Raw genomic sequence first — 13478 nt, 5'->3', positions numbered from 1 at the left:
AGTTCATTGATGTATGAACACAGAAACATAAACCACTTGGAGTTCATTGATGTATGAAACACAGTATCACAAACCACTTGGAGTTCATAGATGTATGAACACAGAAAGATAAACCACTTGGAGTTCATTGATGTATGAAACACAGTATCACAAACCACTTGGAGTTCATTGATGTCATAGGATTCATAGATGTATGAACACAGAAACATAAACCACTTGGAGTTCATTGATGTATGAAACACAGCATCACAAACCACTTGGAGTTCATTGATGTATGAACACAGAAACATAAACCACTTGGAGTTCATTGATGTACACAGCATCACAAACCACTTGGAGTTCATTGATGTATGAACACATCATCATAAACCACTTGGAGTTCATAGATGTATAAACACAGAAACATAAACCACTTGGAGTTCATTGATGTATGAAACACAGCATCACAACCCACTTGGAGTTCATTGATGTATGAACACATCATCATAAACCACTTAGAGTTCATAGATGTATGAACACATCATCATAAACCACTTGGAGTTCATTGATGTATGAACACATCATCATAAACCACTTGGAGTTCATTGATGTATAAACACATCATCACAAACCACTTGGAGTTCATAGATGTATGAACACATCATCATAAACCACTTGGAGTTCATTGATGTATGAACACATCATCATAAACCACTTGGAGTTCATTGATGTATGAACACATCATCATAAACCACTTGGAGTTCATAGATGTATGAACACAGAAACATAAACCACTTGGAGTTCATTGATGTATGAAACACAGTATCACAAACCACTTGGAGTTCATAGATGTATGAACACAGCATCATAAACCACTTGGAAACACACATTGGAGTTCATTGATGTATGAACACAGCATCATAAACCACTTGGAGTTCATTGATGTATGAACACAGAAACATCATCACATAATTGATGTATGAACACAGAATCATAAACCACTTGGAGTTCATTGATGTATTAACAAATCATCATAAACCACTTGGAGTTCATTGATGTATGAACACAGAAACATAAACCACTTGGAGTTCATTGATGTATGAAACACAGCATCACAAACCACTTGGAGTTCATTGATGTATGAACACATCATCATTAACCACTTGGAGTTCACTTGGAGTTCATAGATGTATGAACACAGAATCATAAACCACTTGGAGTTCATTGATGTATGAACACATCATCATAAACCACTTGGAGTTCATTGATGTATGAACACAGAGTTCATCATAAACCACTTGGAGTTCATTGATGTATGAACACAGCAACATAAACCACTTGGAGTTCACTTGGAGTTGATTGTTCATGATGTATGAACACATCATAAACCACTTGGAGTTCAACATAAACCACTTGGAGTTCATTGATGTATGAACACAGTATCACAAACCACTTGGAGTTCATTGATGTATGAACACATCATCATAAACCACTTGGAGTTCATAGATGTATGAACACAGAAACATAAACCACTTGGAGTTCATTGCTGTATGAAACACAGTATCACAAACCACTTGGAGTTCATTGATGTACACAGCATCATAAACCACTTAGAGTTCATAGATGTATGAACACAGAAACATAAACCACTTGGAGTTCATTGATGTATGAAACACAGCATCACAAACCACTTGGAGTTCATTGATGTATGAACACATCATCATAAACCACTTGGAGTTCATTGATGTATGAACACAGAAACATAAACCACTTGGAGTTCATTGATGTATGATGTACACAGCATCATAAACCACTTGGAGTTCATTGATGTATGAACAGTTCATTGATGTATGAACACAGAAACATAAACCACTTGGAGTTCAATGATGTATAAACACATCATCATAAACCACTTGGAGTTCATTGATACACAGAATCATAAACCACTTGGAGTTCATTGATGTACACAGCATAATAAACCACTTGGAGTTCATTGATGTATGAACACAGAAACATAAACCACTTGGAGTTCATTGATGTATAAACACATCATCAAAAACAATATGGAGTTCAATGATGTATGAACACAGAATCATAAACCACTTGGAGTTCATTGATGTATGAACACAGAATAAACCACAGTAAACCACTTGGAGTTCATTTCATTGATGTATGAACACATCATCATAAACCACTTGATGTATGAACACAGAAACATAAACCACTTGGAGTTCATTGATGTATGAACACACATAACATCACAAACCACTTGGAGTTCATTGATGTATGAACACACTTGGAGTTCATCACAGAAACATAAACCACTTTCATTGATGTACACACATCATAAATTAGAGTTCATGATGTAAACACAGAAACATAAACCACTTGGAGTTCATTGATGTATGAACACAGAATCATAAACCACTTGGAGTTCATTGATGTATGAACACAGAATCATAAACCACTTGGAGTTCATTGATGTATGAACACAGTATCATAAACCACTTGGAGTTCATTGATGTACACAGAATCATAAACCACTTGGAGTTCATTGATGTATGAACACAGAAACATAAACCACTTGGAGTTCATTGATGTATGAAACACAGTATCACAAACCACTTGGAGTTCATTGATGTACACAGCATCATAAACCACTTAGAGTTCATAGATGTATGAACACATCATCACAAACCACTTGGAGTTCATTGATGTATGAACACATCATCATAAACCACTTGGAGTTCATTGATGTATGAACACAGCATCATAAACCACTTGGAGTTCATTGATGTATGAACACAGAAACATAAACCACTTGGAGTTCATTGATGTATGAACACATCATCATTAACCACTTGGAGTTCATAAACACATCATCATAAACCACTTGGAGTTCATGATGTACACAGCATCACAAACCACTTGGAGTTCATTGATGTATGAACACATCATCATAAACCACTTGGAGTTCATTGATGTACACAGCATCATAAACCACTTCGAGTTCATAGATGTATGAACACAGAAACATAAACCACTTGGAGTTCATTGATGTATGAACACATCATCATAAACCACTTGGAGTTCATTGATGTACACAGCATCATAAACCACTTAGAGTTCATAGATATATGAACACAGAAACATAAACCACTTGGAGTTCATAGATGTATGAACACAGAAACATAAACCACTTGGAGTTCATTGATGTATGAAACACAGTATCACAAACCACTTGGAGTTCATAGATGTATGAACACAGAAACATAAACCACTTGGAGTTCATTGATGTATGAAACACAGAAACATAAACCACTTGGAGTTCATTGATGTATGAAACACAGAATCACAAACCACTTGGAGTTCATTGATGTATTAAACACATAAACATAAACCACTTGGAGTTCATTGATGTATGAACACATCATCATAAACCACTTGGAGTTCATAGATGTATGAACACAGAAACATAAACCACTTGGAGTTCATTGATGTATGAAACACAGAAACATAAACCACTTGGAGTTCATTGATGTATGAAACACAGTATCACAAACCACTTGGAGTTCATTGATGTACACAGCATCACAAACCACTTAGAGTTCATAGATATATGAACACAGAAACATAAACCACTTGGAGTTCAATGATGTATAAACACATCATCATAAACCACTTAGAGTTCATAGATGTATGAACACAGAAACATAAACCACTTGGAGTTCATTGATGTATGAACACAGAAACATAAACCACTTGGAGTTCATTGATGTATGAAACACAGTATCACAAACCACTTAGAGTTCATAGATGTATGAACACAGAAACATAAACCACTTGGAGTTCATTGATGTATGAACACATCATCATAAACCACTTGGAGTTCATTGATGTATGAACACAGCATCATAAACCACTTGGAGTTCATTGATGTATGAACACAGAAACATAAACCACTTGGAGTTCAATGATGTATAAACACATCATCATAAACCACTTGGAGTTCATTGATGTACACAGCATCATAAACCACTTGGAGTTCATTGATGTATGAACACATCATCATTATCCACTTGGAGTTCAATGATGTACACAGCATCATAAACCACTTAGATTTCATAGATGTATGAACACAGAAACATAAACCACTTGGAGTTCATTGATGTATGAACACATCATCATTAACCACTTGGAGTTCAATGATGTACACAGCATCATAAACCACTTAGAGTTCATAGATGTATGAACACAGAAACATAAACCACTTGGAGTTCATTGATGTATGAACACAGAAACATAAACCACTTGGAGTTCAATGATGTATAAACACATTATCACAAACCACTTAGAGTTCATAGATGTATGAACACAGAAACATAAACCACTTGGAGTTCATTGATGTATGAACACAGAAACATAAACCACTTGGAGTTCATTGATGTATGAAACACAGTATCACAAACCACTTGGAGTTCATTGATGTATGAACACATCATCATAAACCACTTGGAGTTCATAGATGTATGAACACAGAAACATAAACCACTTGGAGTTCATTGATGTATGAAACACAGAAACATAAACCACTTGGAGTTCATGATGTATGAAACACAGTATCATAAACCACTTGGAGTTCATTGATGTACACAGCATCACAAACCACTTAGAGTTCATAGATGTATGAACACAGAAACATAAACCACTTAGAGTTCATAGATGTATGAACACAGAAACACAAACCACTTGGAGTTCATTGATGTATGAAACACAGTATCACAAACCACTTGGAGTTCATTGATGTATGAACACAGAATCACAAACCACTTGGAGTTCATTGATGTATGAACACAACTTGGAGTTCAATGTTAAGTAAACATTGATGTACACAGCAACATAAACCACTTAGAGTATAAACCACTTAGAGTTCATAGATGTATGAACACAGAAACATAAACCACTTGGAGTTCAATGATGTATAAACACATCATCATAAACTATTTGGAGTTCATTGATGTATGAACACAGCATCATAAACCACTTGGAGTTCATTGATGTATGAACACATCATCATAAACCACTTGGAGTTCATAGATGTATGAACACAGAAACATAAACCACTTGGAGTTCATAGATGTATGAACACAGAAACATAAACCACTTGGAGTTCATAGATGTATGAACACAGAAACATAAACCACTTGGAGTTCATTGATGTATGAAACACAGCATCACAAACCACTTGGAGTTCATTGATGTATAAACACATCATCATAAACCACTTGGAGTTCATTGATGTATAAACACATCATCACAAACCACTTGGAGTTCATTGATGTATGAACACAGAAACATAAACCACTTGGAGTTCATTGATGTATGAACACATCATCATAAACCACTTGGAGTTCATTGATGTACACAGCATCATAAACCACTTAGAGTTCATTGATGTATAAACACATCATCACAAACCACTTGGAGTTCATTGATGTATAAACACATGATCATAAACTATTTGGAGTTCATTGATGTATGAACACAGCATCATAAACTATTTGGATTGTTGTATATAACATCTGGTTAGTAGTTTTCATCTTCAAAGAGGGGCAACCTAATCATGTTTTGTATGAGAATGTAATACTTACTTCTTTCCTCTAGGATAGTATCGTACATACTCCCCTAAATCATGGGCAGACACCGATAATATGAGTGGGTCCTTGCTGTCACTTAGTAATCGCACTAAAATTCTGTAAGAAAATTAAATCAATGTTGACTCTTGCACTAGATTAGACATATGTCCCCTACTGACCACAGCAGGAGCTGAAGAGGACAACCAGGTGGTACCTATCTGTAAGTAGATTTCTGCATAAACATCCTATGTAAGCATCAAAGTTTCATTTCTCACATTAAAAATTTTATTCTCACCTGAGTTGTTTAAAGTTCTGTATAATTTTACCCTTAATGTATCACATCAAATCAATCTAAGAAACAATTGTATCAAATCTTGGCATGCGAGAAACTTCAGGGCTGTCGGTTTAAACAGGTTAACATGACCAGTATGGGTTGTCTGACACGGTGTCACTTTACACAGGTTAACACGACCAGTATGGGTTGTCTGACAGGGTGTCACTTTACACAGGTTAACATGACCAGTATGGGTTGTCTGACAAGGGTGTCACTTTACACAGGTTAACACGACCAGTATGGGTTGTCTGACAGGGTGTCACTTTACACAGGTTAACATGACCAGTATGGGTTGTCTGACAGGGTGTCACTTTACACAGGTTAACACGACCAGTATGGGTTGTCTGACAGGGTGTCACTTTACACAGGTTAACACGACCAGTATGGGTTGTCTGACAGGGTGTCACTTTACACAGGTTAACACGACCAGTATGGGTTGTCTGACAGGGTGTCACTTTACACAGGTTAACACGACCAGTATGGGTTGTCTGACAGGGTGTCACTTTACACAGGTTAACACGACCAGTATGGGTTGTCTGACACAGTGTCACTTTACACAGGTTAACATGACCAGTATGGGTTGTCTGACAGGGTGTCACTTTACACAGGTTAACATGACCAGTATGGGTTGTCTGACACAGTGTCACTTTACACAGGTTAACACGACCAGTATGGGTTGTCTGACACAGTGTCACTTTACACAGGTTAACATGATTAGAATGGTATGTTTGACACAGTGTCACTTTACACAGGTTAACATGACCAGTATGGGTTGTCTGACACAGTGTCACTTTACACAGGTTAACATGACCAGTATGGGTTGTCTGACACAGTGTCACTTTACACAGGTTAACATGACCAGTATGGGTTGTCTGACAGGGTGTCACTTTACACAGGTTAACATGATTAGAATGGTATGTTTGACACAGTGTCACTTTACACAGGTTAACACGACCAGTATGGGTTGTCTGACAGGGTGTCACTTTACACAGGTTAACACGACCAGTATGGGTTGTCTGACAGGGTGTCACTTTACACATGTAACATTAACTGGGAGATGATATACAAATCTCATAAAAAACGAACGAATGCTTACTTGAGCAGCTCATAATTTTTCTCGTTTAATCGTGGTGCGTTTTCTCTCCAGAAGCGTTCCGACTTGTGTACTGGGCTCCATTCCAGTCGTCCTGACTTCACTTCTGAACAGTACTCATCAAACGAGCTGTAGACAGCCAGAAGAGAAAAATTGTCAAACATTGTAAACAGTAGTTCATCTGCAATAATAGTTATTTGTATGTGTAGAACTATGTAAAAAGTAAATGACGATATCTTAGAAAATGAAAACAATATTTCTTTGACTTTTTAGAACAAGTTTCCGTCAGTAGCATTATTTGATAAGAAGAAAGAAACCAAAAAAAAGGAAGATGTCCGTGGACGAAAATACCCGGGACGGACTTTCTTCGGTACGAAAATTCCCGGGACCATTAGGACAACCATACGCTGCACACCGCTTCCCTCCTCGATAGCAGCCATTTTAGTGGATTTAAGCGCTAATTCTCCGAACCCTCGTTCACTACCTTAAATGTTGCGAAGATGTGAAGTATTTTCGCGTAAATAAACAAAGAAATTACTCCGGAAAAATCCAAAAATAGATCACAATCACATGTAGAACAGTAATGCCAATATGGCTGCATCAGCAAAAGCATTGAACTTATGACGTCACAGGCTTGGATGCCCGAAAACGAGGTCAACGCCTCTTAACCAAAGGTGTGTTTTTCAGAAAAGTCACAATTTCTCATTAACAGAGCATTCCATGGCATTCGCGTTTTCTGCAATGTGTATTTTATGTGCAGAACTATTTTTAAGCTCAACATAGCTGACCTCTCAGGTTACACTTTAACTAAGGAAAGATGTCCGTGTTTTGGTCACTGGTAGCTGTACTTTACTAAGGAAAGATGTCTGTGTTTTGGTCACTGGTAGCTGTACTTAACTAAGGAAAGATGTCTGTGTTTTGGTCACTGGTAGCTGTACTTAACTAAGGAAAGATGTCTGTGTTTTGGTCACTGGTAGCTGTACTTAACTAAGGAAAGATGTCTGTGTTTTGGTCACTGGTAGCTGTACTTAACTAAGGAAAGATGTCTGTGTTTTGGTCACTGGTAGCTGTACTTAACTAAGGAAAGATGTCTGTGTTTTGGTCACTGGTAGCCAAATAATTATATGTAGAATCACACCAACTCTGAGTTAGATAACTGTAAATAACTGTGTTCCTGACCCTGTAACTGACTATAGAACACTAAGTGTATGTGTTTTGGTAACTGACTATAGCCAAACTAACTGTATATAGGTGTTCCTGACCCTGTAACTGACTATAGAACACTAACTGTGTATAGGTGTTCCTGACCCTGTAACTGACTATAGAACACTAACTGTATGTAGGTGTTCCTGACCCTGTAACTGACTATAGAACACTAACTGTATGTAGGTGTTCCTGACCCTGTAACTGACTATAGAACACTAAGTGTATGTAGGTGTTCCTGACCCTGTAACTGACTATAGAACACTAAGTGAATATAGGTGTTCCTGACCCTGTAACTGACTATAGAACACTAACTGTATATAGGTGTTCCTGACCCTGTAACGGACTATAGAACACTAAGTGTATGTAGGTGTTCCTGACCCTGTAACTGACTATAGAACACTAACTGTATGTAGGTGTTCCTGACCCTGTAACTGACTATAGAATACTAACTGTATGTAGGTGTTCCTGACCCTGTAACTGACTATAGAACACTAACTGTGTATAGGTGTTCCTGACCCTGTAACTGACTATAGAACACTAACTGTATGTAGGTGTTCCTGACCCTGTAACTGACTATAGAACACTAACTGTATGTAGGTGTTCCTGACCCTGTAACTGACTATAGAACACTAACTGTATGTAGGTGTTCCTGACCCTGTAACTGACTATAGAACACTAAGTGAATATAGGTGTTCCTGACCCTGTAACTGACTATAGAACACTAACTGTATATAGGTGTTCCTGACCCTGTAACTGACTATAGAACACTGACTGTATGTAGGTGTTCCTGACCCTGTAACTGACTATAGACCACTAACTGTATATAGGTGTTCCTGACCCTGTAACTGACTATAGAACACTAACTGTATGTAGGTGTTCCTGACCCTGTAACTGACTATAGAACACTAACTGTATGTAGGTGTTCCTGACCCTGTAACTGACTATAGAACACTAACTGTATATAGGTGTTCCTGACCCTGTAACTGACTATAGAACACTGACTGTATGTAGGTTTTCCTGACCCTGTAACTGACTATAGACCACTAACTGTATATAGGTGTTCCTGACCCTGTAACTGACTATAGAACACTAACTGTATATAGGTGTTCCTGACCCTGTAACTGATTCAGAGTCAGAAGAACACATACCTCAGATCCTGTACGGACTTTTGAAGGTTTTCATTTAGGAACAGAATGTCATCCACAATGTCCGGATCATCAAACTTTCGTGAGTCCAGCAGCTCCAGCTGTTTGAGAACCTTACATTGGACCATTGCTAGAGCATGGTCCTGAATCATCTCTGTCTCCTCAGGCTTCTCCAATAAGTTCTGCAATACATACACACATCAAAAGTTAGCAGATAAACTTGTTTTACATGCTTTCCTGTGTACCAAGGTGAATCCATGCATGTATGTGTGCATATGTTTATGTGTATGTATAAAGTTTGTATGTATGTTTGTACATATGTTTCTTTGCATCATTATTATACTCTCAATATATAACGTGTGTGTTCTATATGTAAGTGTATACATATGTATGTGTGTTTATGTATATGTATGTATTAGTGAGTGTGGGTATGTATGTGTGTAAGTAGGCATGTGAGTATGTACATGTACGTATGCATGTATGTGTATGTGTGTGCATACATTGTGTTTGCATGCATGTATGCATCCATGTTTGTATCTATATATTCATGCAAATATTTGTCTTTGTCTGTGTGAGCGTGTAAGGATGTGTCAATACATATTTGTCTTTGTCTGTGTGAGTGTGTAAGGATGTGTCAATGCATATTTGTCTTTGTGTGTGTGAGTGTGTAAGGATGTGTCAATACATATTTGTCTTTGTCTGTGTGAGTGTGTAAGGATGTGTCAATGCATATTTGTCTTTGTGTGTGTGAGTGTGTAAGGATGTGTCAATACATATTTGTCTTTGTCTGTGTGAGTGTGTAAGGATGTGTCAATACATATTTGTCTTTGTCTGTGTGAGTGTGTAAGGATGTGTCAATACATATTTGTAATATGTAAAAAACAAACAAAATGTTTACATGCTGCTGACTATTTTTTAATTCTCATAAAGTTCATAGTCCTTTGTGATTGAAGAAGAAAGTTTTTTTATCATGTAAGTCGAGAAAAAGATGTTTCTTTTCTATATCCAAGGTATTTATTTAATAGAGAAACATCTAAAAATAACCATTCTCCTACTCATTTTACTTATTCATCTGTTAAAAAGTTAAACATGTGTGACCAACAGTAATATTACTGAATTAACAGGTCATACTAATATTACAAAGCTGATACATGAGGTTAATATTTGAAAATAATTTCCTTTTATTTGAATGAAACGCCATGATTTAATGATTATAATATATCATTGTGGATTGTATCATTACTTCTAACCTAAGTTTTCAGAAACTGATAATGTGTTCTATATTTAGTAAGCTCAGAAAGTGATAATGTGTTCTGTGTTTAGTAAGCTCAGAAACTGATAATGTGTTCTGTGTTTAGTAAGCTCAGAAAGTGATAATGTGTTCTGTGTTTAGTAAGCTCAGAAACTGATAATGTGTTTTAGTAAGCTCAGAAACTAGTGTATTGTGTCCTTTGCCCAGAAGTTAGCTTTGAATGCCTGTCTCTATTTCATGCCTCAATCTCATATGATGAGGCCTGAGGTAAAACATTTGGGTGAGCACTGTATGATGTTCTCTCTGGGCAAGGAAATAATTACCATATTACGAGAGATTTTACAAAAACTTAATTAATATCTTAGAATTGTTAATATGGAAGAACTTTGACCACTTACCCGGAAAACTGCCAGGATGATTCGTGATACCTTTTCCTTCACATTTTCACTAAGAATGTCTGCTAATGTTGGGATTATATTGTATCTGAAACATCAAAACATTAATATTGAAAAACCTTTTCTGAAATCAATCATCAAGTTTCCCTTTAAGGAAAAATACAAAAATGGAATTGCATTGATGTGAAATGAATTCTGAAAAAAAAAAAAAAAATTTTCATTGGCTAGGTATATCATTATAGATAGTGTTCAGCTTTGAAAGTATTCAATAAGACTGTAGTGTATGATTTTATTATACTACAGTGTCTTGTACTTGTGGAAATGTGATAGAGCTCAAAATTGACAAATTCATTACTTTTCGTTAAACTTAACACAATAATTCATGAAGATTAGTGTGCTTTTATTTATGAAGAACACTTGAGACAGTCAGACTGGCATAGTTGACATGCTCAAACAGTATTTACTGCACCAGCCTGTCTCAGCTTATTTTCTTCATGTCAAACTGTTTCGATTTTTCTAACCCCTTACACAGTATGCGGAAATAGCCTTAGTTTTAATATGTCTCTATATAAGAAGACAGATATTGTATCATTCTTGCTATGATACAGCTGACAACAGTTCAGATTTATCTTCTAATGTTTGTCATGGTAACACATAATCAATTTAAATATTTGTACCAGATGTCTTACAAATAGATATTAAACAAATCTGCGATAAAGTTTGTACAACAGAACATCACAACACCTGGGTCAATGAATCACTTGACCCCAGATAAATGTCAAGGATGACGTAATAAATACACTTTGTTATCGATGCATCAACTAGGTAAGCTTTACTTGTTCATTCTTTCAGCTAATCCAGGGTTGAAGGTCAAACACCAAAGGCAAAAGGTCAACTGGTATTGAATTTGGAATCCCACCTTGCCAGCAAGAACTGAGACAATACTGAAAAAAAAGTTATAATAATACATGTGTAATACTAATTCTCTAACAGACAGAATATCTTTGTACTAACAAACAGAAAAAGTGTGATACTAATTCTCTAACAGACAGAATATCTTTGTACTAACAAACAGAAAAAGTGTGATACTAATTCTCTAACAGACAGAATATCTTTGTACTAACAAACAGAAAAAGTGTGATACTAATTCTCTAACAGACAGAATATCTTTGTACTAACAAACAGAAAAAGTGTGATACTAATTCTCTAACAGACAGAATATCTTTGTACTAACAAACAGAAAAAGTGTGATACTAATTCTCTAACAGACAGAATATCTTTGTACTAACAAACAGAAAAAGTGTGATACTAATTCTCTAACAGACAGAATATCTTTGTACTAACAAACAGAAAAAGTGTGATACTAATTCTCTAACAGACAGAATATCTTTGTACTAACAAACAGAAAAAGTGTGATACTAATTCTCTAACAGACAGAATATCTTTGTACTAACAAACAGAAAAAGTGTGATACTAATTCTCTAACAGACAGAATATCTTTGTACTAACAAACAGAAAAAGTGTGATACTAATTCTCTAACAGACAGAATATCTTTGTACTAACAAACAGAAAAAGTGTGAATAACAGACAGAATATCTTAACAACAGACAGAATGTACTAACAAACAGAAAAAGTGTGATACTAATTCTCTAACAGACAGAATATCTTTGTACTAACAAACAGAAAAAGTGTGATACTAATTCTCTAACAGACAGAATATCTTTGTACTAACAAACAGAAAAAGTGTGATACTAATTCTCTAACAGACAGAATATCTTTGTACTAACAAACAGAAAAAGTGTGATACTAATTCTCTAACAGATCTTACTAACAAACAGAAAAAGTGTGAGAAAAAGTGTGATACTAATTCTCTAACAGTATCTAACAAACAGAAAAAGTGTGATACTAATTCTCTAACAGACAGAATATCTGTACTAACAAACAGAAAAAGTGTGATACTAACAAACAGAAAAACAAACAGTGTGATACTAATTCTCTAACAGACAGAATATCTTTGTACTAACAAACAGAAAAAGTGTGATACTAATTCTCTAACAGACAGAATATCTTTGTACTAACAAACAGAAAAAGTGTGATACTAATTCTCTAACAGACAGAAAAAAGTATCTTTCTCTAACAGTATCTAACAAACAGAAAAAGTGTGATACTAATTCTCTAACAGACAGAATATCTTTGTACTAACAAACAGAAAAAGTGTGATAACTAATTCTTTGTACTAACAGACAGAATATCTTTGTACTAACAAACAGAAAAAGTGTGATACTAATTCTCTAACAGACAGAATATCTTTGTACTAACAAACAGAAAAAGTGTGATACTAATTCTCTAACAGACAGAATATCTTTGTACTAACAAACAGAAAAAGTGTGATACTAATTCTCTAACAGACAGAATATCTGTACTAACAAACAGAAAA

General features: G+C 35.7%; 1 protein-coding gene across 1 annotated transcript in view; it reads right to left on the bottom strand.

Annotated features, from left to right (window-relative positions):
- LOC132558166 (V-type proton ATPase subunit H-like) overlaps positions 1-13478 on the bottom strand; it is a 37459-nt gene that overhangs the window by 4809 nt on the left and 19172 nt on the right. The window contains exons 7-11 of the mRNA XM_060222698.1: positions 11877-11984; positions 11044-11128; positions 9397-9575; positions 7046-7171; positions 5631-5732 (exon numbers count right to left, since the gene is read on the bottom strand). Of these exons, the coding sequence (XP_060078681.1) occupies positions 5631-5732; positions 7046-7171; positions 9397-9575; positions 11044-11128; positions 11877-11984 (600 nt within the window). The remainder of the gene's footprint in view (positions 1-5630; positions 5733-7045; positions 7172-9396; positions 9576-11043; positions 11129-11876; positions 11985-13478) is intronic.

The sequence above is a fragment of the Ylistrum balloti genome, unplaced genomic scaffold, assembly GCF_031769215.1.
Source record: "Ylistrum balloti isolate Yb309-2 unplaced genomic scaffold, AGI_CSIRO_Ybal_v1 Utg370766, whole genome shotgun sequence".
Lineage (NCBI taxonomy): Eukaryota > Metazoa > Mollusca > Bivalvia > Pectinida > Pectinidae > Ylistrum > Ylistrum balloti.
The sequence above is the reverse complement of the archived record's forward strand: the minus strand, read 5'-3'. Positions and strand labels throughout refer to the sequence as shown.